This window comes from Amblyomma mixtum, chromosome 9, assembly GCF_055824585.1.
Source record: "Amblyomma mixtum isolate Tamu chromosome 9, ASM5582458v1, whole genome shotgun sequence".
Classification (NCBI taxonomy): Eukaryota; Metazoa; Arthropoda; class Arachnida; order Ixodida; family Ixodidae; genus Amblyomma; species Amblyomma mixtum.
The window spans coordinates 112,882,568-112,909,680 of NC_143020.1; the positions used below are offsets into that span (position 1 = coordinate 112,882,568).

Below are 27,113 nucleotides of genomic sequence, written 5' to 3' on the forward strand. Positions count from 1 at the left end.
CAGGAGAGGAAACATTGTATGCACGCTGATCTGAAGCTTACGACTAGTGCATTTGACATGGGGGAAGTACGGTTACATAAGATTGGTTGCAGCCTTACTAGAACCTATTGCACTGTGTCATTGGCGGTTGTTATGGCTAAGGGCTAGCTGGCTTGAGAGGATTGTTTAAAACGCATTTCAGCAGCGATTGGAATACTGACCATCTTTAATATTGCGCAACACAGCGACAAGGAGATTAACAGGACATTTGAGTAATTCTTCTAAATACAAATAATTTAAAAGACAAATTACAGCTAGTTTAGTTTTAGTTTATGGGGTTTAACGTCCCAAAGCGACTGAGGCTATGAGAGACGCCGTAGTGAAGGGCTCCGGAAATTTCGACCACCTGGGGTTCTTTAACGTGCACTGACATCGCACAGTACACGGGCCTGTAGAATTTCTCCTCCAAAGAAATTCCAGCCGCCGCGGCCGGGATCGAACCCGCGTCTTTCGGGTCAGCAGCCGAACACCATAACCGCTGAGCCACCGCGGCGGCTCCAAATTACAGCTGTTTTCCGGACGCCTAGGACGCACTGAGACTTGTCTTGGGCTGCAAATTTCTTTCACAAAACAGCACTGGTGACGCATTGGCTTATGAGCTTTAATGAAATAAAGGACCTGCAGAGCAGGGTTAGCAAGCTAACTAAATGTTCTTCATTTCACTTAGGGACGCCTTAAACAAGGCGGTGCTTAATTATTGACTTCTCACCTTCAGAGTTGTTGAAATTTTGTTTTTATTATTAACAGGGCTCTGAAAGGGGTCTCAGTGAAGTTGCGGAAGTTAGAGCCCATTATCTTTTTGAATTAAAACGAAGGGATGCGAAAATTATTCACCTCCTTTCAGTCCACGTGTTTGAAGTGCAAGAGAAAAGAGAAATGCGCGAAATATCGTTCAAGCTATGGCATACGCATGCATGGCGAAACTTGCGCGTCTAAAGCGGTCTTGATATCGCTTCATCTAGACGGGCCAGAGGCAGACAACGAAAACAAAAAGAAAAAAGCACGGCCGCACGAAACGTGACGACGCGCCGTCTGCCCATGGATGCAGCGGCGAAGTGCACATGTCACTGTTCCCGGCCTCTCCGTCCAGAAGGTATTTTCTATCGCTGATAAGAGCGACAGCGCAGAGCGCCCCTGAAAAGTTCTGCAGGCGACAGTAACGCGCATGCCCAAGCAGCTGACTCGAGGGTGAAAAACGCGATTACAGACGCGTCAGTCCGCCATTCTTTCTTCGTTGCTGCTAGTAGCGGAACTTATTTTCGCAGTGCAGGCGGCAGTGCTTCTAGACATCGCTTTGTGCCCGTTGCCAGTGGGTTGCTGTCGTCTTCACCGTCCAGCGGAGACTCGTAGGAGCCGTTGCACTCACGAGCGACTGACGACCGCCGAGGAATACACCACCGAGCCAGGCCGCCGGCATCGAAGGTGAGTGCGGGGCTAAGCCTCGCGGCGAAGGGGTCGTGTCCGTGAAACCTGCTGTGTGCTGTTAGAGCGAATTTAAGGTTCACTCGCGCTGTTTCCGCGAGCATTGGCTAAAAGTAAGCAAGCAACACGCAGCATGTAAAGGAGAGGTTTCATGGGCTGTCTCCGTCGGGTTTCGTGTGCGTGACGGAAGCGTGGCGAGCTGTAGGATTTGTGGCGCGTATACAGCTTTAGGCTTAGCTCACACTAGGCAGGTCAGCTGCAGGTGTTGAGCCAGCGAGGAAACTTCTCTACGCGCCGCCCCTTTCCTCGCTGCCTCAAGGGGGTTTAGATATGCGAGCTCGCTGCCGTTTTCGTCACGCACAGAAACTCGTTCCGAACGGCATTGCGACCAAGCCACTATGTCGTGTAAGCCGAACGCTTCGGCGCGTATATTTTCTTACGCGACATGTGGCTTGTGACCGTACACGGCGTTCGGAAATTCGCCAGCTTCGTCCAGGCAACTCGGAAGAACGGACGCTGCCTTCGGTCTGCGGCACATCGTGTTTCCGCTGCAGCCAAGGTCGGTTCGCTTTTCTTGCTCCAGCCCCGCGGCGCAAGGCTGCGGTCGCGCACACTCTGCTGCCACGGTGAGTATAAGTGCAACTGTGATATGCTTGCGTGCCTGTCACGTCTTTTTTTTTTTATTCTTTGCAGATATGCGAACTCCAGCATTCTCATCCTTGAACCAACGGCACTGGTGCATTCGGCCCGCGGTCACGTCTGGCCCGATATGGCGGTCGCAGGTCGTGCACCCTCTGCCTCCAGTCACAAACGCTGTGCTGTCAGATGCTTTGACTGCACTGCATCGCAGCGTCGTTTTCTGCGTTTTCGGTAAGCAGGACATCGACTTATCGAAACGAGAAAGCTGGCATGGCTGCAGATAAAAACGGTACCCCCTAAGGCTGTTCAACGCCGAGGGTTCGATGATGTAGTTCAGTCGAAGTTTGCGTGGCATAAGCCACGTTTACTACCGACAGTGCAGCTAGTGTACAGTGTGACTCTCGGACGACTTTGGACTGCTCACGACATCCATGGCTTGGTCGGACTGGTTGGTACATGCTGATGGAAACGACTGAAAAGTGCTAATAGACGGGATGGAAGAGAACACAGAACATGTCTTTTTCTCTTCTGTCCCGTCTGCTCGCCCTGTTCAGTCGTTTCCATCTATGGTTGCCTGTGGCGAACGTTCCTTTTTATCTTTGCAGATATGCCGGATTGAAGTCTCCCTTGAAACTGGACAACACGGAGCCGACTCAGGAAGTCTGAGCTCGGATCTGTGGCCCTGGTCCGGCATCTATGCACGACGCAAGGCGTGGATGGATGGAGGCGTGCATGCGTGGATGGATGGTGTCAAGCTTTCTCGACACCAGGAGTAGGGGGGTAAGTGCAACTGAATCGAAGCTGGCATAGCATACACCACTTTTGCTCCCGACAGTGCGGAAAGGGTGCAGTGTAACCGTCGGAAGCCTCTATTGAACGCTCAAATCCATGCTTTCATCTTGTCTTTGCAGGTGCGCCGACTCAGGTTCTCGGAGCCGCCTCGTTAAGTACGAGCTCGGATCTCTGGCCCTGTCCGGCATCCATGCACCACGCAAGTTATTCTACTCCTTCCTCACGTATGCCTTCTCCATCCATCTACTTGCAAGTCTGCCATCAATCTACAACAGTTGATGGTCCACATAACACTTGGTCTGTTCACCCTTCGTTCAATATAAGTTCTTATTTTCGAGCCTGTCTCCGTCCTGCTTAGTCGTATTGTTACCAGTCATCCTTGTTGCACTAATTTCGCCCGACTGAGCTGCAGCTAGTGTCCTTATTTACGGCCACACGCTCCACAGTCTACCTGCACTTCACCACATCCGCAAATGTCATACATGCATTGCATCTACGCTCCCTCCACAAGAGATTTATCTACTTACATGCTTATCTACAATAGTTGATTGAACACATAACACCTGATCTGTTGCCCCTTCGATCAATATAAATTCTTATTTTCGATCTTTTCTCCGTCCTGTTGAGTCGTATTGCTACCAGAAACCTATGATACGTTAACCAAGTTAAGCTGCACGTAGCGTCCTCATTTATGACCACACACTCAAGTTTATCTGCCCTCCACCGATTTCGCACACTTCATATATGTATTGCACCTAGAGTTAGTCAGATTTCAAACAGCGAGCATTGCTTTTGTATTCGTTACATTCCTGGTATCCGCAAATACTTTCCTTCCAAGAAGCCTCTCGCTCACATTACGGGTTCAAGTTGTTTCCATTTTCATTTTCATAGATTTTTCCTTTCATCGTTGTTTTTGAAGCTATTGACGAATGTCCAGATGTTTGGCTTTACATCGTCATCAGCCTGACTACACCCACTGCAATGCGAAGGCCTCTCCCATGTCTCTTCTATTAACCCTCACCTTTGCCAGTAGCAGCCACCGTAACGCCGCTAACTTCTTAATCACATCCACCCACATAACTGTCTGCCACCCACTGCTACCCTCCGTTACCCTTAAGGATCTTTCCTCCGCATTACATGCCCTGCCCAAGCCCACTTCTTCTCGATTTCGACTAAGATTGTCATTAACCCGCGTTTGTTCCCTCATCCACTCCGCCCGCTTCCGATCTCTTGACGTTACAGCTATTTTTCAACAGTTCGCTGCGTTGTCCTGACTATTCATTGTTCATTCTCTCATTTACGGCAAACTATGTTTTACCCGCGCCTGTGCAATCGAAACACATTCTCACGAGTGCAGTTATTCCTGATCACCTGTGCATGCTAATTAACACCTTTTGCATACTTGCAAGGGGCCTCTTGACCAGGCAAGGTGGACGCCAGTCCGGCTCTTTTGCGGTGTGCAAGGTTGCTTTCTTCACAATACTTTCTACTTGTCGACTTAGCTTCTTATTTCCCTGCCTTATTTCTGTACGTATTTCAACTGCATGTTCGTATCTGAGCCATTGTTTTTCCATTCGAGTGTGCAGAGATGTTCAGTGTGCATCCTTCTGTCATGAGTTGATTCTGTCAGATTGGACGAAACAAGAAATACAAGAAAGAAAAAAAGAAACAAGACTTGTGGAACCTGCTACGAACAAAAAAAGCAAAGCAAGGATTATAGAAGCGAACAAAAACGACACTGCACAACTACTTGGAATACGGAAAGAAATACGTTCCAAACGCCGGTGGTGTAACGTGGCAAGAGGTCTTCGTCGTCTCCTTCCCGAAGTCGACCTACTGGGCGTGAATACCAACCGTTTCCACGCGGCTGCTTCCCGTCAACGCAACGATGGTCCTTAGCCAGCACCTCTCGGAAATGACGCGGTGACCTGCTGTTCGCGAACCTTCGTCGCCGCTGCAAGGGTTCCAGTGTGCCAGCCCTGGGTTGCTGCCGACGGCGCGTACAGAGCTGCCGCATTCATCTCTCCCGGTTCCCGGCCACCAGCGACGCGAGGCGGCGCGTCGAGGCCTTCAGTGTCTATCCCAAGTGAGCATACGGCTTTCGCACTTTGCTTTGCTCAGCTAGGCTTAATTGATTAGCTATTGAGAGGACTCGGTCTTGGTTCTGTTTGCCAGGCATGTATGAGCTATGATCATAAGTTATGCGTGGTATGAACTTTGTCGTTTGCTAACCACCCTGTTTTATTGTTAGTTTTTCAGCTGCCATGCCTTCGTCTTTCCGAGGTTCTCCCCCTCTTGAGGCCTGCTGCCGCCTTCATCTGTCCCGGTTCCCGGCCAACAACGACGCCAGGCGGCGAGTCGAGGCCTTCAGTGTCTATCCCAAGTGAGCACACGACTTTGGCACTTTGGTTTGCTCAGTTGGGCTTAATTTATTAGCTATTGAGAGGACTCGGTCTTGGTTGTTTGCCAGGCATGTATGAGCTATGATCATGAGTTATGCGTGGTATGAACTGTATCGTTTGCTAACCACCCTGTTTTATTGTTTGTTTTTCAGCTGCCATGCCTTCGTCTCCTCGAGGTTCTCCCCCTCTTGAGACCTGCTGCCGCCTTCATCTCTCCCCGTTTCCGGCCAACAACGACGCCAGGCGGCGAGTCGAGGCCTTCAGTGTCTATACCAAGTGAGCATACAACTTTCGCACTTTGGTTTGCTCAGTTAGGCTTAATTTATTAGCTATTGAGAGGAATCGGTCTTGGTTCTGTTTGCCAGGCATGTATGAGCTATGATCATGAGTTATGCGTGGTATGAACTGTGTCGTTTGCTAACCACCCTGTTTTATAGTTTGTTCTTCAGCTGCCATGCCTTCGTCTCCTCGAGGTTCTCCACCTCTTGAGATCTGCTGCCGCCTTCATCTCTCCCGGTTCCCGGCCAACAACGACGCCAGGCGGCGAGTCAAGGCCTTCAGTGTCTATACCAAGTGAGCATACGACTTTGTCACTTTGGTTTGCTCAGTTAGGCTTAATTGATTAGCTATTGAGAGGTCTTGGTTCTGTTTGCCAGGCATGTATGAGCTATGATCATGAGTTATGCGTGGTATGAACTGTGTCGTTTGCTAACCACCCTGTTTTATTGTTTGTTCTTCAGCTGCCATGCCTTCGTCTCCTCGAGGTTCTCCACCTCTTGAGATCTGCTGCCGCCTTCATCTCTCCCGGTTCCCGGCCAACAACGACGCCAGGCGGCGAGTCAAGGCCTTCAGTGTCTATACCAAGTGAGCATACCACTTTGTCACTTTGGTTTGCTCAGTTAGGCTTAATTGATTAGCTATTGAGAGGTCTTGGTTCTGTTTGCCAGGCATGTATGAGCTATGATCATGAGTTATGCGTGGTATGAACTGTGTCGTTTGCTAACCACCCTGTTTTATTGTTCGTTTTTCAGCTGCCATGCCTTCGTCTTCGCGAGGTTCTCCCCCTCTTGAGATCTGCTGCCGCCTTCATCTCTCCCGGTTCCCGGCCAACAACGACGCCAGGCGGCGAGTCAAGGCCTTCAGTGTCTATACCAAGTGAGCATACCACTTTGTCACTTTGGTTTGCTCAGTTAGGCTTAATTGATTAGCTATTGAGAGGTCTTGGTTCTGTTTGCCAGGCATGTATGAGCTATGATCATGAGTTATGCGTGGTATGAACTGTGTCGTTTGCTAACCACCCTGTTTTATTGTTTGTTCTTCAGCTGCCATGCCTTCGTCTCCTCGAGGTTCTCCACCTCTTGAGATCTGCTGCCGCCTTCATCTCTCCCGGTTCCCGGCCAACAACGACGCCAGGCGGCGAGTCAAGGCCTTCAGTGTCTATACCAAGTGAGCATACGACTTTGTCACTTTGGTTTGCTCAGTTAGGCTTAATTGATTAGCTATTGAGAGGTCTTGGTTCTGTTTGCCAGGCATGTATGAGCTATGATCATGAGTTATGCGTGGTATGAACTGTGTCGTTTGCTAACCACCCTGTTTTATTGTTTGTTCTTCAGCTGCCATGCCTTCGTCTCCTCGAGGTTCTCCACCTCTTGAGATCTGCTGCCGCCTTCATCTCTCCCGGTTCCCGGCCAACAACGACGCCAGGCGGCGAGTCAAGGCCTTCAGTGTCTATACCAAGTGAGCATACGACTTTGTCACTTTGGTTTGCTCAGTTAGGCTTAATTGATTAGCTATTGAGAGGTCTTGGTTCTGTTTGCCAGGCATGTATGAGCTATGATCATGAGTTATGCGTGGTATGAACTGTGTCGTTTGCTAACCACCCTGTTTTATAGTTTGTTCTTCAGCTGCCATGCCTTCGTCTCCTCGAGGTTCTCCACCTCTTGAGATCTGCTGCCGCCTTCATCTCTCCCGGTTCCCGGCCAACAACGACGCCAGGCGGCGAGTCAAGGCCTTCAGTGTCTATACCAAGTGAGCATACGACTTTGTCACTTTGGTTTGCTCAGTTAGGCTTAATTGATTAGCTATTGAGAGGTCTTGGTTCTGTTTGCCAGGCATGTATGAGCTATGATCATGAGTTATGCGTGGTATGAACTGTGTCGTTTGCTAACCACCCTGTTTTATAGTTTGTTCTTCAGCTGCCATGCCTTCGTCTCCTCGAGGTTCTCCACCTCTTGAGATCTGCTGCCGCCTTCATCTCTCCCGGTTCCCGGCCAACAACGACGCCAGGCGGCGAGTCAAGGCCTTCAGTGTCTATACCAAGTGAGCATACGACTTTGTCACTTTGGTTTGCTCAGTTAGGCTTAATTGATTAGCTATTGAGAGGTCTTGGTTCTGTTTGCCAGGCATGTATGAGCTATGATCATGAGTTATGCGTGGTATGAACTGTGTCGTTTGCTAACCACCCTGTTTTATTGTTTGTTCTTCAGCTGCCATGCCTTCGTCTCCTCGAGGTTCTCCACCTCTTGAGATCTGCTGCCGCCTTCATCTCTCCCGGTTCCCGGCCAACAACGACGCCAGGCGGCGAGTCAAGGCCTTCAGTGTCTATACCAAGTGAGCATACGACTTTGTCACTTTGGTTTGCTCAGTTAGGCTTAATTGATTAGCTATTGAGAGGTCTTGGTTCTGTTTGCCAGGCATGTATGAGCTATGATCATGAGTTATGCGTGGTATGAACTGTGTCGTTTGCTAACCACCCTGTTTTATAGTTTGTTCTTCAGCTGCCATGCCTTCGTCTCCTCGAGGTTCTCCACCTCTTGAGATCTGCTGCCGCCTTCATCTCTCCCGGGTCCCGGCCAACAACGACGCCAGGCGGCGAGTCAAGGCCTTCAGTGTCTATACCAAGTGAGCATACCACTTTGTCACTTTGGTTTGCTCAGTTAGGCTTAATTGATTAGCTATTGAGAGGTCTTGGTTCTGTTTGCCAGGCATGTATGAGCTATGATCATGAGTTATGCGTGGTATGAACTGTGTCGTTTGCTAACCACCCTGTTTTATTGTTCGTTTTTCAGCTGCCATGCCTTCGTCTTCGCGAGGTTCTCCCCCTCTTGAGACCTGCTGCCGCCTTCATCTGTCCCGGTTCCCGGCCAACAACGACGCCAGGCGGCGAGTCGAGGCCTTCAGTGTCTATCCCAAGTGAGCATACGACTTTGGCACTTTGGTTTGCTCAGTTAGGCTTAATTGATTAGCTATTGAGAGGTCTCTGTTCTGTTTGCCAGGCATGTATGAGCTATCATCATGAGTTATGCGTGGTATGAAATGTGTCGTTTACTAACCACCTTGTTTTATTGTTTGTTTTTCAGCTGCCATGCCTTCGTCTGCTCGAGGTTCTCCCCCTCTTGAGACCTGCTGCCGCCTTCATCTCTCCCGATTCCCGGCCAACAACGACGCCAGGCGGCGGGTCGAGGCCTTCAGTGTCCATCCCAAGTGAGCATACGACTTTCGCACTTTCAGTTTTCATTTCCAGTCATCAGTGCTAGCTGTGAGGGTGTCCTGAGAGGTCGCGTTATCTACGCTCGCCCTTACACTCACCTAATGCAGTGCATACAGCCTGCACGGCCTCCACACTGAAGGTCGACCTGACCGGCTAAATCCTCTTATGCTCCAAGAAACACCAAAATAACTCCCCACCCCTAATCTCTACAGACGAAGTCGTTGACTGCTTACTGTACGCGGATAGTCGTAAATTGTGAACGCTTCATTTCCACGCCCGTTCATGTTTCTAAACATATGGATGTATGAAATGCCATGCGTGACTGATGCTTACCGTACCCTAATGACACACCGCTACCCTCTGTCACTGTCACCGGGTAAGCGTCTGGTCACTCGTCGTTGACCACGCATGCCAGCTATCCATGATATTCGCCTGAAAGGCAAATGTCAGAGGGCACTTAATTTTTTGGCGGAAAATAAGTTAGCGGGGTCCATATAGTCACGTTGGTTGAGTGCGCTCAGAGTGCGCGCGCGAATTCCCTGCTTGCGTCATTTTGTTTACAGTTCTTTTTGTGCCTGCAGGTGCTCTGGCTTTCCCGCACTGCACACGCCAAGTGGATTTCGTGCATCGGGCGTGGCCTCTTCTGATCTCGGATCTGGGCCTGCAGTGACAGCCGCGCGTCGCCCAAGTCTTTTCTGTTCCTCACGATCCCACAGAAGTCTGGTTGTCCACCTCCCTGTGGAATGTGCACCGTTACTGCATTCAGCATGCTCTTGCCACGAACCGATCGTCTTCGCTGTGACGTTAAGCGTGTTTTTCAAGAAACGTGCTCCAGCGTCTTCAGCTCCCATGACGATTCCTGACTCTGAAAAGAAAAAGAAAAATCTGCTGAGCTTTGTAATGCGGTCTTTTTTACACGAATTGCGAATAAATCATTTGTACGGCAGTTTCTTACGAGATTCTTGTCGCCACTTGAGTGCTCGCCGGCGCCAGGCGGCTTGAGCGCGTTGTGGTTGATGCGACTATAACGCTTCTCAGTGCTTGCTGGTGCTGCAGTCAAAATGTAAATCCATTCCACATTCTTGAAGTACAGGAAATACAGACCTTTCCATTGAATGCTTCCTGTAATAAGGGAGTAATTACTCATTGACATCCACCCAGAGCGCAGCCTTACGGCCACAAAGGAAAGCTATACAGCTTTCTCAGAAACTTCGTAGTTAAAGAAAAATTCGTCCTGGTCCGGGGATCGAACCCGGGACCACCGCTTCACCGGAGCAGTCGCTCTACCAATTGAGCTAACCGGGACGGCAAGATTATGGTAGAGCGAGAGCGAATTGATCAATAACTCGAAGTGGGAATAGTGTTGGTCAAATGTTTAGGGGAATCCCCCAAGGTGGAGTAGATTTGTAATAAGGGAGTAATTACTCATTGACATCCACCCGAGCGCAGCCTTACGGCCACAAAGGAAAGATATAAACTTCGTAGACACAGCTTTCTCAGAAACAGCTTTCTCAGATACAGCTTTCTCAGAAACTTGTGCGTCGACACCTGGCTCGCTGGGCTGGTGTGTGGACGCGGCGCTATCACGATGGAAGCGGCAGCGGAACACATTTGCAACAGCTCAGAGGAGGCGTTTCGACATCCTCCTCACCCGATGGAGATATATATATGTCCAAGAATAGTCTTTAAAAAAATGTGTTGAGCGGCTTTCAGTTTTGCCCTAGAACGAAAAGTAAAAAGTAGGCATTTTCCACGTCCCGAATGTTCGCGCAATAATTTAGTGCAAGAAACAAACCATGACGTGACGATTTGTATATTTCCTAGCATAAAATACCTAACTGCCAGAAATATACAGAGTGTCCACAGCCACATTTCGAGCAGTTAGATCCGCCAGACGCTGAGGCAGCGTATGATCAAGCGTTAGCTGTTTTTGTTTGCTTTGCACGAATCACTTTCACACCAACGTATACAGTATAAGGAGACACGTCGTTTGACAGCACTTCGAACGTCCTCCGTCAAGTAGCTTGGTCGTACTGGACGCCTGAAGTGGTTTTGGGGATTAAAGGTCATTGGTACGAATGATATACAAACACATGAGGTGGTAGGTTTTTCCAGTCTGCTATAGTTCGGGGAAAGAAAGAATATTTAAAGTTATTGGTGCGGGCAAACAAAGGAGATAATTTATGCGGATGGCAATGCCTTGTTACTCTAGTTGTTGAAGGTTTTATATACAATGAAGGGTCAGGACGGAACTGAGAATAATACAGAATCAACTAGTCCTCGCGTTCAGAGCAGATGAAATAAGCAAGTCAGCGGGAAGAAGTTCGACGCAGATGGCAAAAGACAGGGTTAATTTGAGGAGTATATGTGAAACTTTGTCCTTCAGCGGATGTAGTTAGGCTGATGATGATGACCGCTATGCTGATGGTACGTGCAAATTATCTGCCCTTCGAAGCAGACAAGGCACTGGTACCCACTCAAGGCAGTTTCTCAATTTCGCCTTTACAAGAGCAGTTGGATATCGCCAGATGTTGGCCATCGATGATAGCGCGTGCCCTCTAAGGCATTATACGACACAGAGAGTGAAAAAGATGGCTAAATCAAACCCGGCCCACTCAGAGCCAGTGCCACAAATAGGTACATGACGCCATTTTTTTTCGGCTCATGGCTTTGCGTTTACTTTCGTACGTATTCCCTGAAATCCAGCAGGTTCATTTGGCATGACCGGTCAATTCTTTGTCGTTTAAAAATAAACCCTTGTCCGTAACTTCTCCGAGATTGATCAAAGAATATATATATGTCTCCCTATCTTCATTATATACATGACTTACGTGACGGCTTTTTACAAGGATTGTCGTATGGAACGAAAGATTTATTGTGAAAGGGCTCTGAAGCTGCGTAGTCGACAGACTACTTCAGGCTACAACTCTACCCTCTCGCGCAGTCAGATACTGATTGCCTTTGCAATTGTCTCGAGCGGTAACTGCAAGGGAATCAAACCACTCCGTCAAACCTCTATCTTTTACACAACATTCATCTCATCGTATTACCGGGACACCTTCCATGGTCGGTGATTGAGAAAGCCTTTATCACACAGCATGGTTTCGCCAAATCATGACAGCTACATAACAAATGCCACAAAGAATCACTGGGAGGCAGCGCTATCTAGCGATTACCTGGAAGATCAACATAGGCTTATCGACCAGGCCTGCATTTCCGCAGCAGCTACAGGAACCCTGGACTAGAGACTCTAACGACCAAGCTCGCTGAGGAATCTACCTAGCAGTAAGTTTTTCGTGGTTTCAGCGATCTCCTCTCATGATGAAATGGTAGTCACGAATCGTGTAGGGCGCATGGCGAAAAAACCTTTTTCATCATCATCATCATCATCATCATTTATTTTACCCTTAAAGGCCTCTGTTGAGGCATTACATAAGGGGGGGGGGGGGGACAAAGCAAATGCAACTGAGAATAATACGTTAATACAACAAAACATAATGCAATACAATAAAATGAAAAACGATACATCACAATACAACGTTGGTCAATAATGAAGGGCGCAAGGCTGAATTAGGCGGTAACAACAACAACAACAACAAGAAAAAGAATAAGTGTAACTGGGTGAAGTTTGAGCAGTGTCTTTTATTCAGTACAGTGATTAATTAATGCCTGTCGAAATTTAGTAGCGTCGCGCTCGTTAACAAACGCTGCAGCTTCACCTTCAGACTGTTTCCGTGGAAAAACTCCTGTCTCTGCATTATACTTTTCTCCTCCGCACAGCTAATGGTGGCGTAGGCCTCATGTGATTGCCCTCATATTGATGTCGAATGGACCCAGCAGCCTACTGCGCTCCCAGCATTAGGTACATGTAGCTGTGATCACGTTCATATGGTGAATATTGCTGAGAAGTGCTTGAAAGTAAAAAAACTGATCATGTATTTTTTTTAATTTTAAAAGCACTTTCCACATAGGCATGAACCACGACGATTATACGCAGCGTATTCCCCGCACTGGACATTCTTACCAGTTATAATCACACGTTGGCTCAGTGCAATCCCAGGTACCTGACCGAGGTGCCAATAAAGAATCTGAGCGACTGGCAAATAACGCACCTTTTTACTCATATTCAACAGGGGCTTCTTCGGGTCCCTCGCCTTCAAGATGGTATCAACGAATATTTAAAAGGTATTAACAAATTATCGCCAATGCACAACACAACCGCGCACATATAAGACGTGACTCCGTTTCCTTGTACTTTGTGCTCGTCTTCGTTCGCGCTGTTTATTCAAGATGCTTAACCAACTAGCCCGCCAAAACGTGTTAAAATATAAGACATTTAAAAAATGGCTGAGGCTTAACTTCGTTAACCCTGGTCAGATGCGAAGCATATTGATGGCTAGGCTTGGTAATACATGGCTTTCCTTGGTTGAATACTTGGTCATTTTAATACAACCACTAGAAGCCTTCGTCGTGGGGGAAGACAACGGCATGGCTACAGCGGAACGCCGACTAACCCCGAGACGCGCGTTGGGTGGGCGCCTGGATTGCCACGGAAGCCGCGTCCGCCTGCCCGGTGGAGCGAGCGTTTCACCTACACCGAGTGTGAACGCGCGTTCGAAATGCGCGGGAATGCCGCTCGAGGACATTCCGGTGTCTGTGCGATGGCATCGTTCTCCCTCTCCCAGCGCGTGACGGCGATCTGTCATGACGTCATGTGTCACGTGGTGTGACGTCACTGTACCACGTGGTCTGCACGGCGTGCAACCACAGCGACGGCGCGAGGTGGACCCCCATCTTCCTCTGTCGTGACGTCATGTGTCACGTGGTATGTAACGTGGTGTGACGTCACTGTACCACGTGGTGTGCACGGCGCGTAACCACGGCGAAGGGCTGTAGTGTACCTCTAGTAATATGCTTCGCATAAAAGAGTGCATAGCAAAAAGAAATAGTTTAAATTGAGGAAAAGTTTAAATTGAGGAAAATTGAGCGTCCAGCGAAAATTACAGCGTAAGAAGGTGTTCCGGCTTAACGGCCTGATTTCAGAGAGGCATACCAAACACACAACATAAAAGACAACAGAGATTTTGCACATTCGAACTGTTTGCCGAATTACGCTGCATCGAAAGAGTCTCTTTGCTGAAGTGGCTAAGTATGGGCAAGAACGAACAGAGAAGAACAAGCCACGCAAAACGTAGAATACTCGTGAAGAAAGAACTCAACGCACATTCTCCAACAAATGTCCCAAGGGAAGGCGTGGTAGACACGAGGTGTTTAGCGTTACTATATGCAGAACTAACTGCGCCTGGAGCAGTCTTTATGCAGGCCGAATTTTAGGGTTAAAAAAAATAAATGGGCAGTGTTCCCCGAGGACTACTTGCACTGCAATGTTCTTCAGTGAACGCGAGCGACAGAGCGGTAAATTTGGGACTAGCCAGAATAAGCGGATATCCAGAATGTTGCTCTCAATAGTGAACCCGTTTCCATGGAGGCGGAAAGCAAAGGCGCCCCTGTACTGTGCAATGTCAGTGCACGTTAAAGATCCCCAGGTTGTCGAAATTATTCCGGAGGCCTCCACTACGGCATCTCTTTCTTCTTTCCTTCGCACCTTCCTCCCTTCCCTTACGGCGCAGTTCAGGTGTCCGCAGCAGAGATATGCGAGACAGATACTGCGCCATTCCCTTTCCTCAAAAACCAATTAATCAATAGTGAACCCCCCAAAAATTAAATCTGCCTCCATGTCAAGAACGTATGTTCGACTAACAACAACATAATTATCGCAACGGATTGCAGTAGGTCCAATGTCATCTGAGGAATATTTTTGTGCGCATAAAATAATGGTTCAGGCCTAATGTTTGCAGTCATCAATCGAGAACGCCCGGCATTACTGGGTCAGCAAAGCACGCTAACGCGGAGACTTCGGAGGTGACTTCACTTTCCTCTTGCTTCGCTTGCGTTTTCCTCCAACTCTAGCCGGAGCCAGCGACTTCTTCAGGGCTTCCTTTCGCTCCTCGTCACTCAAGGCGGTCGTCGCTGGCGTCGCTAACGGCGCTTCCACGAACACTTCAGGCAGCCACTGTATCGCCCACACACTGACGGCAGCCATCACCGCCGAGAATGCGCAGAACGCAGCGCTTGCAGTCCGGCCGTGGAGTGCGATGAGGACGACTCCCAAGATGGAGCCACCGGAACTGAACATCAGGCAGAGGCTGACGCCGGCACTGCGAATATTGGTGGGAAATATTTCCGCCGAGTAGCAGTAGGACACGCTCATGGCACAGGACACGGCCACTTTCGTTCCGAAGTGAGCGATAGAGGTCGCTAGGCTAGGGCCCAAGGTCATCAGGAGCGCCTCGAAGATTGATCCGACGCACACGATGACGAGCAGGGCAGACAGCACCTCCCGGATGCTATATCGCACCATGGCCCAGCAAACAGCCCAGAAACTGGCAGTCAACAGGAGGACTTCCGCTGTCCGCCAGTACAGGCCCTCAATCTTCTCGGTGCGGATGAGCGTGAAGTAGACGGCGCTTAGACTGAACCTGGCAAGGAACACGGAGGCCGCGCGGCGATGCGTCTTCGCGGCCTGCAAAAAGTGTTCTGCAACGACCGCGATATCCACTGACGTCTGCGGACTGCGCTCCATCCTCCTTAGCTGTCGCCTGATTGTTTTGAACGTGGCCCTGGCCTTGACCGTGTCCACGCCGTTCACCTGTGCTGCGGCGATGACGGCCACCTCCGCCCGCTTCATGTCCCGCATGGCGAGAAGCCACGCCGGCGACTCGTCCAGAAGGAAGCACCAGGCAGCGAGCATCGCCGTGGGAACCAGGAGCATCGCATGGCAGAGCGCCCAACGGGGTTCCAGCGCAGAGACGGCCTCTACGAACGGGGGAACCAGGGTGCCTGCAATGGCCGTGTCCGTGAGTGCGAACAGCGGCCGCCACGCATTTCCCGTCACCTCGTACAACAGTATGAAGGTGAGCAGGAAGGTGCCGTTGAAGCCCACAAAGACCACGACACGGGTGAAGACGTGGAAGGTGGTGGTTTGCGCGACGCTGCTGCCGACGGCACCCACGAGGAGGGCGAACACAGCCACCAGCATTATGGGCCTCCGACCCACATTGTCAGACGCCATGCCGAGCACAGGCGACAGCAGGGCGGGAACGCTGACGGCGACGATCCCTCGGACGTGGGTCAGGAAGAGGCGGTCGCAGACGAGGTTGAACCGGCTTATGACGCTGTCGCCTCGGTTTTCGATGTCGTAGTCCCATCCATGGCAACGCACCACCGATCTGTTTGCACTCGGATAGTCCTGCGAAACAAGTTACAACCGCAGCATCAAGGATACCGGACGTGCAGCAGTAAGTGGACAGGTGTGAGTGAAACAGCCAATCAAGACCACAGGTGATATTAATAGAACGTTCTCGTGTAAACTGAACACTTTACCTAGACCTTTTGTTACGGGAGGTTACGGTCACGAGCAAAGCACAAAGCCGACCGAGCTAGCAGCGGAGGGCAGCAGCAACATCCAAATCGTCCCTCATACAGCTCTCGATTTCAACCAGACTTGAATTATTTCCATGCAATAGGCTCTCGGCCCCGCAGCCCTGTTGGCAATGTGCGACCTCTCAAAACAAGTCGAAACAGCTCACCACAGCAGCGGGGTCGTACATGGTGCACTTGCTGAACGTGGCGTCAGCCTCGACCGGGATGGACATATTCTTCCAGGCGTCAGCGGACAGGTCGCTCAGTTCGTCGGGCGGCCTGCACCAGTGATCCACGGGCCGCACCAGGAGCTGGTCCGAGAGGATGTGCAGCAGGGACACGGTCGTTGCCAGGATGCCGCACAGCAGGACGCGGTACTGGTACCGGCCGTGGCCGATGACGACGTAGACGCTCTCCTGCACGGCGGACCAGCTGTCCTGGGCGACGAAACCCGACAGCAGCACCCCTGGGGTGGCAGTGCCCGACTGCGAGGGTGACGTCACTGGCGACGGCGCCTTGCTGCTGGAGGCACTCGGGCTGCGGTACCCTGAACTGTCTGCTCGTATTTGTGTCGACGGCTCCATGGCTTCTTTCAGAATAAGCCGAATGTCTCCCGATGACCTGCCGTGGCACGAGCTGGATGAAGCTCATGCGCTCGTAAGCGCAGTTCTTCGTCGTCTTAAAAGCTCAGAACCGTCTTTTCCTTCTCATTCAGCATATTTATTTATTATTAGTACATAAAAAGAGTATTCAGAGTGTTTTAGGAAACACTTTCGAAAATTAAAAAGGTGTGGTGGTCGAAAATGTGATGAAATTTTTTCAGGTACGAAATGTTAGCTACGGCAGAATTCAGTAATACAAGAAATCTTGCCAGTTAACATGGCAGAAAACAGCCCTAAAAAAAAAACGACAAGCGAGATAATGTCACGGTTTAAAATATATTTTCCAAGGCCATAAATGGGTATTTTGCACCAGAACAAACATGAACCGAGACAAAGAGCCAAATAATTAATTTTTCTGAGAACAAAAATTGTCTGGAATTGTCATTAATGCCCCCTTACAGGGCTCAATTCTTGGCCCTGTATTGTTTTTACTCTACATTAATGATTTACCATCCTGTTTAAAGAATTGCAATAGTATACTATACGCAGATGACTCTACCATGCTATCATCGCACCAGGACATTAATCAGCTGATTCTTAACCTACAGAATGACCTTAATTCTCTTGAGCGTTGGTGCCACATTAACCGCCTGTCCGTGAACGTCACTAAAACTTGTTTTCAGATTTTCCATCCCCCTCAGAAGTCATTGCCCATCACACCACTTCTATACCTCAATTCTGCTGCTATTTCACCGCATGATCGAGTTTCTTTTCTTGGTGTTATCATTGACCCTCACTTAAAATTCCATCATCATGTAGCTGAAACGTGCAAGAAAATTTCTTATGGATTACGCGCACTAATTAAAGCCCGAAGCTATTTTCCAGTCCAAACTTTATTATCTCTTTACTACGCATTCATCCACAGCCACTTAAACTACGGTATCTCATCTTGGGGTAACGCCTATCATATTCATCTCTGGCCTTTAATAAAACTGCAAAAGCAAGCCATGCGCATCATAACCAATACCCCTCGAATGTCACCCTCCCGCGTTTTGTTCATAGATTTAAACGTTCTACCTATCTCAGCCCTTTATTTTTACAACCTTGGTATCCTATTCTTTAAGATTCTTCATCATTATCTCCCGCTAAGCATATTTTCTCCCGGCACGATCATGAGCAACACCGTCACTCGTTTTGCGCTGCGTAATAACTTTTTACTACCTAAGGTCAGAACTAACTACGGGAAACAATGCCTTCATTTTTCATCCGTATCATTTTGGAATTCTTTGAACATAGACATCAAACAAACTAATACGCTTTCTTTATTCAAGGTCAAACTAAAGCTTTTCCTTCTTAATTTGTGATTTTTTTGTTATGTTATTGATTCTATGTATCGCGGCATCTGTGAGTGTTTTATTTTACATTATCGTGCATTACATTGTTTGTATTTAAATATTTCAGTAACTAATATTACACTATGTGCCTATATTTATTCTGTTTCGTCGCTAATTATTGTGTTGTGTATTTTATATTATGTTGCTTATTGAAATTTATTTTCATGGGAGGTCCCGCCCGCGGTCTTGTACCATGGGACCTCTCGCTGTATAGAATTGTAAATTTTATTGTATTACTCAATAAACTTTCAACTTCAACTTCAACTTCATTTCATTTCCTCAAAGGGCCCATGACTGGGATATTACATAAAGAGTGGGAACTAATAAAGAAAGCATTCTTACAATTGTCGATAATTTTTTTTACATTTTCATCGAACTTGGATGAGCAAATGATGGAGGCAATGTCGCTTAGAAGGCCGTTCCAGTCTGTAGCTGTGCGGGGAAAAACGTGCCAAATGTTGAACATTTATGTAGCAAATCTTTGCAAACATTTTTCCGAGGCATCAAAAAACATCTTTCCTTTCGAAAGCCTCAATTTTCGAAATGCGCCGGTGACCTCTACTTTTTTTTCTACGTCCATCGGGCTTACTGAATGCATGAACCGTTAATTCATTGCCGCAAGCCGGGTTTTTATTTACTTCTTTTTCTCTGTTCTTCAGACGCATACTGTGTGCCGCGTATTAGCGAAACTTGCGACCCAAAAAAGGATGAAAAGGAAATTGCACGGGCCTGCCTACTGGCTCGAGCCGAGCCACCACCGCTGCCACGTGGATGGATGGAAACAACTTTATTACACAAAAAAAAAAATCTTCCAGGGTGGTCCCCTACTGTTCCAGGAGTCCACGGGCTTGTGCTTCACGTAAAGCCCGATCCGCCAGCCATTTCTGGCGGGCGGGCTGAGCGGTCCGTAAAGCAGCCTCCCAGGAAGAATGAGTGGGATTGGGGATGGGGGGACTGCCTTTGGGGAAGGACATCCCCAAAGGTAGTGGAAAAGAGTGGATCTGGGCACGCCACAGGTGGTACAATCAGGAGGAAAGGTGGGGTGAAAGCATGATAGACAGTGGGGGGAAATAAAACAGCCTTTCTGCAATTGTCGCCATGTGGCGCTGGATGAGGGCGACAAGGTACTGTGGGGTGGTGGCAGTGTCATGCGGCTGAGTTTGTAGAATGTTGTGATTTGATATGTAGAGAGGACCGATGGGGCCTCTTTCGCAGGGTTGGGTGCCTGATCATCCGGGGCCCGGGAGGAGAGTTCTCGGGCCAGCGCATGAACGCGCTCATTATGCAGGGTGCCGCTGTAACGTGCAGATAGAGGAGAGTTTTTAAAAGATCAGAGGAAAGAGAAAAAGAAAAGACGCGCGTCGTAACAACCGCGTCCGCTTCGAAGTGGACGCTGGCTGAAAAAAAAAACAGATAAGCGGCGGAAAAATTGGCTTATCTCGAATCCGAAGACCCTTGGCGATAGGCGCTCCTTTATGTCTCGTGTCATCGGTTCGTTTGATAGCGGGGCGCCTGCGCAGTGCTGCCGCCAACGTACACCAGGGTGCCAGATCGGAAGAGTGAACTGGTGATCGGTGCGGACGAGATGGACGGAACGTTAACGTCGCCGCTGCTTGAAGCGTTGTTGAGGACGTGCGGCAGGAGGTCGTCGAGTGGCAATATCAGAAGAAAGTGGTCTGTTGAAGAGGGCGGCGCCGAGCTTATGGCACCACGACCGTTGGCCACTGTTGTCCGAGCAGCCCACGAAGTGCTTTCAAGGCCAGCAACCGGACAGTGAAGCCATCCACCGACCAAAGCACCGAGAAGCTGTGAAACGACGAAAAAGGTACGTGACTGCCTCGTTCCGTTCGTGCCTCCGAGCCCACTCTGTTGATTTCAGAATAATGAATGAGCAGCTCCCACGGAAACCAAACCGTCACGCAAATTAACAAATTATTTCGTGCTAACTCTAGTTTAAGGGAAATCATTTGTTCTCGCGCTGAGGCTTTAACTTTGCTTCGCGATCCTTCCGCACACGCATCGTCCTTGAGGTATGCATTTCTTCGTCTCGCGTTCGTAAAACAGGACAACGCAGCTGGCAAAGCACGTTTTATTATGACATGAAACGCCTTTAGAGCTCTAATGTTCTCAGGATGGTTGCTGAAAACTACTGTTACAGCTTGAGGGGCTCTACTTGCTGACGAACTGAAAAATGAAAATTTCTGCTATCGTAAAAATCGACTGTTGGGATCGAGCGTGCAGTGTGAATGCGGACGGTGCCGATCAGCAACCAGAGCAAACAGCTACAGAAAAGGAAAAGTGAGAATAAGTGATTTTTTTAAGGAACGAAAGAGCGCAACTAAAACGAAGGACCAAGAAAAAGAGAGACACGAACACGCGCTGACTTACAACTGACTGTTTTAATCGGAAAACCACATATAAATATAAACCACATATCTCTAATCGCTGCATCACAGGCTCACGTCGTCATCGCAAACCACTAACATAAAAAGAAAGAAAAAACCCTTGGCGAAAGGTAAGCATCTACAGGCTCCCACGCTTTTCCAACAGATATATCTCGCGCTTAGACAAGGCTATCGAAGTGCTGCCGGCATGCCACTCAGTTTGTGCAGTGCAGAGTTGGAGTCGTTTACAGGATTCCGTTCTCGTGCGGCCACTTCTACGTGGGTCAAACAGGCAGGTGCCTCAACGAACGCCTTTTGGAACACGCTAATTCTTTGCGTGGCTCCGGTTCGTCAAAACTGGCTGCACATTGCAAATCCTGCCTATGCACTCCGTACTTTGACAATACTGTTGTGCTGTATCGCCATAAAGAACAACTGGTACGGGAAGTAGTAGAGGCGTATCATATCTGCACAGAAGGTGACTCATGTGTGAGCAGCACTTCGATAGCCTTGTCTAAGCGCGAGATATATCTGTTGGAAAAGCGTGGGAGCCTGTAGATGCTTACCTTTCGCCAAGGGTTTTTTCTTTCTTTTTATGTTAGTGGTTTGCGATGACGACGTGAGCCTGTGATGCAGCGATTAGAGATATGTGGTTTATATTTATATGTGGTTTTCCGATTAAAACAGTCAGTTGTAAGTCAGCGCGTGTTCGTGTCTCTCTTTTTCTTGGTCCTTTGTTTTGGTTGCGCTGTTTCGTTCCTTAAAGATGCATTACCAACTCGCCCACTATGCTATGTTGCAATAAGTGATTCCCTGACCTGAAGGTTTTATACCGCAGTGAAAGCCTCGGAGTAGTAAGCCTCCTCCGCCAGGCGTTGGACGATCTTTTTGTACATCCGCATTTGTGCTGCGGGTGTAGGACTCCCAGGCAAGGCGATCAGTCTGTTTAGCTCCCGGAGATTCGGGGCACTGCCGGATTAGATGATTTTGGCTCGGAGGTACGTTGCAGAGATTGCAAGCCTCTGGGTCGCCTGTAAGCTCATTATGCAGAGTAACATAAAGGAAGAAGCGATTGGCCTGAACTTTGCGCCAGGCCCTACACTGCGAGGGTATTAGGGACCTATCTTGTGGTGAATAGATCCTTCCGCCTAGTCTGGGGGTCTCAGAGAGCTCCTTGTAGGCGGTGAGGGGGTCTTCGTCTCCGGGTAGCGCGGTCTCTACGGCCGCTCGGGTGTATACATCTCGAGCGAGGCGATGGGCAGCCTCATTGCCTGGTAGACACTCATGAGCTGGAAACCAGATGACTTAAACCTCCCGGTTTAGCGGGTGCTTCCTCAGTAGACTGGCTATACCTCCTTGGAACTTAGGTCTTTGCCGAAGTTCCTAACAGCCGTCTTATTGTCTGAGGGAATAGTTTTGGCTCTAGTTTTGGCACATGCTAGCGCTATCGCAGCCTCTTCAGCTATTAAAGCGTTACGCGTATTCACGGATCCAATGACCTTCTGGGAGTGGTTCCCATCTATCACTGCTATGACCGCGGCCCCTAAATTGAACTAAAAATTTTCCCGCCACTCGATTCAAACTCGTGACGTCTACACCGAAAATGACGGGTTACCACCGTTTTTATGCGAATGGTGGTACAGCTTGCGCCCAAAAATTAGTGTTGACGCATGTATTTTACTTACGCAATCGGCCGGTGACGGCGACAACTATATTCATTTTTTTTTTGCCCTTTCTAGCTTATAGCAGCTCCGCTTTTGGTGGGAGTGGTCTCTGTGATTAGAACGCTGTACGCTTTCGATACAGGCCAACTTGAATGTGTCGTCAGTGTCCCTTTAAACCCAATTTGTCTACATCATCTGCGCTTCATGAACATGGTCTCAGTTCGAAGTCGTGCCTCGATTTACAATGGATGCATACTCTTTCGGAACTTCGAACGTATCGGACTACTTTAGTTTATAGCTCGGCAGTCCTTCTAGGGCGTTAGTGCCTTCATTCTTTAAGATGCACTGAAGAGGAATCTGAACTCGTATTTTTACCGCTGGAACTCGGTCTACACGTTCCGAGCGTTCTTGGAAACTTCGAATTATTTCCCTGTGCGGCCGCTTTCAATAATTTAAATGGGGTTAACGCCGGGCTCCCACCTCTTTTTCTGACTGATAAAGTCGCCCCCCCCCCCTCCCCCCCCCCCCCCCCCCCCCCCCCCGCCGTGATCACGTCACGATATAGCCCTCTGCGTGCGCGCTCCCTTCTAGTTTTCTGTTTCTTCCATGCAAGCCCCACAAAACAAGGTTTTAGTAACGTGTGCAGCAGGGCCTTTCCCTCGCTCGCCCACTCCACCGCTCCGCACGCACACCGCTTATCATTAGTGCATCTTGTCTACACCTTGGCTCCGTTGAATGACAGGAGCTTAGGAGCAGTGAAAAGACACAAGCACACAGAACACATAAACACACACGAAGAAAAGCAAACGGGCGGGTCCGTGCTTCGCCGTGTGTTTCGAACAAAACCGACTCCCGCCCCTCCGGTCGTGAAACGATGGGGAGGCCTAAAAAAAAGTAATGAAAAGGTGGCTCGCTAACTGGGGTTGACTAACAGATGTATGAAAGGATGCGCTCGCTAACAAGTTTAGGTGATCGAGCCGATCGCGCCTCTCGATCGTTCAGCGTGTGGAGAAAATGCGACGACACTGTTTCGTCGTTGGATGCGCACGCAGCGACTGGAGTCGAACCACGATCCGGCACAGATTTGCAGGAGATTATGAGTTGAGTCATGTCTGGTTCCAAAGCATCGGCCTTCCGGACACAACGGTGAAGAATGTGGTGGTTTGCGGAAGACACTTCGCTCCGGACGACTACGTCCGCATTTATTTCGTAAATCGAGGAGCGGTAACAGAGAGCCCGACAAAGGGCAAGACTGCGCAGGGTTCTAGAAGCAGCAAAATATAGCTAAAAAACAAAAACATCAAAAGCGGCGGGAGAAACCACGCACGTGTTGACTTCTCAAAGGCCTGCCGCGAAAGCAAAACGTCGTCAAGGACAAGCGGCCTCAGACAACACGGAAGGCACGGAGTGCGGAAAGACATCTGTGAGCACAGCGGAGCAAGGCAGCAAATGCACGCGTGCCAAGCATTGCTCAATGACGATGGAAAAGCGAGGCACGAATGCAGGCCCGTAATAGGGGTCGAGCAGTTTTGTTGCACACCCAACCAAGAAGGGCAGGGAAGGGAGTGGAGAAGGTGAAAAAATTCAGGGGGCACTTTGGTTCTCTAAAGTGCTCCAAGGCGAAAGCGTTTCCTGGCGCACTGTTTGTTTTTATTTATTGTTTATTTTTATATGATGTTTTTCTTTTAATTTTTGTTCTTTTTCTCATTTTTGTTGTTTTTTATTTTCATATCTTATTTTTATTTTGTTTGCTTTCTTATTTTTATTCTTTATTTTTCCTTTCCTTCACTTTATTCCTTTTATTTTATTTATGAAACCCATGCATTCACTAGATGTGCCTTTATTCATGCTCGAACCTTGAGCCTTCGTGGCGGAGTGTTAGCGTCTCCGCTTCAAATGCCAAAGGCTCTGGTTCGATTCCGACCCTCGGCGCAGTTTCTTTTTAAGCAGTGACGCCAAAAGGCGGACAAACCTGCCGACGCGACTGTCGACGCGGCTGCCGACGCGTCTGTCGACATCGCTGCCGACGCGTCTGTCGACACGGCTGCCGACAGCGTCTGTCGACACCGCTGCCGACGCGTCTGTCGACACGGCTGCCGACAGCGTCTGCTAACGACAGTATGAGGCATTAAAGGCTTACGCCTTAAAAATAAAGCTTCAAACAGTAAAAGAAAGCAGCAACTGGGGAGAGGAAAGACAAATACAAAAACGCGACGAAACACCGCGAGGAGACCCAAATAGCAAAATAGAGAGGGTGTTAGGAGACCCGCAGCTCCCCCCCCCCCCTCCCCCACCACCAAAAAGACCGGGTAGCAAGAACCAAGAAAATAATTCTGTTCAAGACGGGGCCATGACGTCGACATGTGACGCACTCCAACAGGCACCACGCCTCCGGCTAACATTGGAGGGTGCTTTTCCCATTGCGGAGCCTACTCGACGAGGCGCGAGAGAGAAGAATCTCGAGGAGAGAAGGAAGGAGGGGAGCAGGGCAGAATGGTGGACCTGTTGGTATGGCATGTCAAGGGAGAACACCAGCTAGAAACGACAGAAACACAAGAAGAGAACGACACAGGACAACGGCTGGACTAACAACTGAATTTTTCATTGAGTACAGACCGCCAGGTAATCACCACGCATGCGCCAAGGCAAACACTCAAACATGATCACTCAAATAATTCACGTTCTTAGCATTCTTAGAAACTTCGATTTATGGCCCTGTATGGCCGATTTCCCTAATTAAATAGAATTAACATCCGGCTCCCGCCTTTATTTTTTGAATTCTCCCCGTACGGTGGGCGGAGTTGACCAATGCGTGGAGTGCCTTTCAGACAGCTTCGTGGAGGCTTTGGTTTCGCTTTATTTTGTTTTTAGGTTTACGTGAATAAATAGTTTCATTCGCAGATAATATAGCCCCAAAATAAGCCCGAAGAAATAAAAATACGCGCGGACTGTTTGCTTGTACGGATTACTACGTATTACTCCGCCGATGGCAGAGCGGCAAGCCGCCACGGGAGTGGGTGAAAGGCACTCCACGCGTTGGTCGACTCCGCCCACCGTACGGGGGAGAATTCCAAACCGGTTGTTAATTCGATTTAATTAGGGAAATCGGCCACACAGGGCAATAAATCGAAGTTTCTAAAAATGCTCTGCACGTGTAGATTGAGTTCCCGCGGCAAAAAGACGAGTTCAGATTCCTCTTCACTGCACCTTTAACATCGTGCGCCACCTTCTGCAAATAAGGCATGACTTGGACTTTTTTTCTTTTGTCAGCGGCACCATTATTTCCCTCCTTGGCCGTGCTGTTCATCTGCTTTAATACGGACTCAGCAACCGCTCTCAACATTTCTGCTGCGAAGCCTGCAGAAGGCTCGCTACCAGAGAGGTCGAGAGTATTTTCGACCAGAGGGTGGTCAGTTGCCCTTTAAGTCTGCAGTGAAGCTCCGCCCACATTCAGCCTCCGTGCAGAGAATTCCTCCGCGACGAAAAAGTAGCCCGCGGCCTAAACGTTTCTCGTTACCTAAACAAGAAGCTTATCACAAGAAAATAATTATGTGTTCTAGATTTTCGATACGCGGATTGCTTGATGTAGTCAAACATTAAAAAGCTGATTTCATTTACTGTTGCTATTGGCCAGCGGAGCAATACAAGACGCCGCGGACCTCGACCCAGTGTTAGCAACTTTTGATTTTTTTTTTAGTTGTATCCCACTATAGGGTTCAAGGCTGTCGCCGGACGCTCCCTCCTCAGTTTCTTTTTTTTCCTTCATGTGGATTTGTAGGCATGCGCCAAAGCGGAATGCGCTGCGGAAAGCGTTGCGCAGACGACGCGACGCCCCGGCTACGCCCAACCTTCTCCCGTCAGTCAGAACGACGCACCAATGGAATGCCTTTAGCGAAGGTGACCCGTATGACGTCTAACGAGCCGTAGTAGAGGGCGTGGTGTTTGGCTTGTGGAAGGAAAGAACGAGCGGCTTTGATTTGAATCTTTACAGCTTTTCGGGGGCGGTGGTGGTGGTGAAAAACATTTATAAATGCAATAAATATTTACAGAGAGGTGATTGGGGTAGGCCCCTATTGGCCCTTTCCCCTAACAATACTAGTGGAGCCCCTATTCCGGGGCCCCATTGGCAAGCAACGCCGCCCGCGTCCGGTGAACCAAGGCCTTTTGGGTCTTTAGGTCCTGACAGCCGAGCAGGGCCGCCTCCCAGTCCCTCTCTGGTGGGGTTGGGGTTGGGGGGGATAGATGGTTTGACTGACACGCCCAAACCATGTGGAAGGTGTCAGCCACCTCCCCACAGAACTTGCACGCGCCATCAAAGGATGTATTGAAATGTTTAAGCACCGCCGGGCACAGTACAGTGTTAGTAAGAATTTTGATGAGGAGGCGCTCGTCAGCGCGATCCAGACCCTTACAAGGGGCCGGGTAGCGCCGGTGCTCCTCCTTGTAGTAATCGGTGATTTGTTTGAATGTAATGGCCAGATTGTCTGATTGGGAGTACCCTTCCAAGGACAGGGAGATAGCCCGGGGAGAGAGTGCGCGGGCGGCCTGATCGGCCTGCTCGTTTCCCTGGAGTCCCTGGTGACCGGGGGCCCAAATCAGGTTGCGTGGAGTTGGATCTTCAGATCGACAGCTATATTCCAGTATGCGCCAGGCAAGCGGGGGAGCCCAGCCCAACTCGTAGTTCCGACAGGCCCCTCGCGAGTCGGTGATGATGTGTTTCGACTTGGGAGTAGTGAGAGCAAGAGCAATGGCAATCTCCTCCGCGTGTGTTGCGCTGTAGGCTTTGAAAGTGAGCCCGTTGAC

The 27,113-nt window shown here is 49.3% G+C and overlaps 1 protein-coding gene, 2 long non-coding RNA genes and 1 pseudogene across 5 annotated transcripts; 3 read left to right on the forward strand and 1 right to left on the reverse strand.

Moving 5' to 3' along the window:
• Positions 1-1,070: 1,070 nt before the first annotated feature.
• On the forward strand, positions 1,071-3,171 carry LOC149330772 (uncharacterized; annotated as a pseudogene).
• A 1,471-nt stretch (positions 3,172-4,642) lies between these two features.
• LOC149330773 (uncharacterized) lies at positions 4,643-7,901 on the forward strand. Of its 3 annotated transcripts, none has more exons than XR_016285517.1 (11): positions 4,643-4,978; positions 5,144-5,275; positions 5,447-5,570; positions 5,744-5,867; positions 6,035-6,158; positions 6,326-6,449; positions 6,617-6,740; positions 6,908-7,031; positions 7,187-7,322; positions 7,490-7,613; positions 7,781-7,901. It is a non-coding gene; the product is annotated as an uncharacterized LOC149330773 (long non-coding RNA). The 3 variants fall into 3 exon arrangements; XR_016285518.1 differs by having other exon boundaries at positions 7,199-7,322; XR_016285519.1 differs by having other exon boundaries at positions 5,152-5,275.
• Positions 7,902-8,076: 175 nt separating this feature from the next.
• LOC149330774 (uncharacterized) lies at positions 8,077-9,730 on the forward strand. Its single transcript, XR_016285520.1, has 4 exons — positions 8,077-8,195; positions 8,363-8,486; positions 8,654-8,777; positions 9,366-9,730. It is a non-coding gene; the product is annotated as an uncharacterized LOC149330774 (long non-coding RNA).
• A 4,956-nt stretch (positions 9,731-14,686) lies between these two features.
• On the reverse strand, positions 14,687-16,850 carry LOC149330775 (solute carrier family 22 member 13-like). Its single transcript, XM_089559501.1, has 2 exons — positions 16,434-16,850; positions 14,687-16,093 (listed from the first exon to the last, which is right to left on the reverse strand). Exons 1-2 carry the CDS (start codon positions 16,848-16,850, stop codon positions 14,687-14,689), a joined length of 1,824 nt encoding a protein of 607 aa, XP_089415627.1.
• Positions 16,851-27,113: the final 10,263 nt, after the last annotated feature.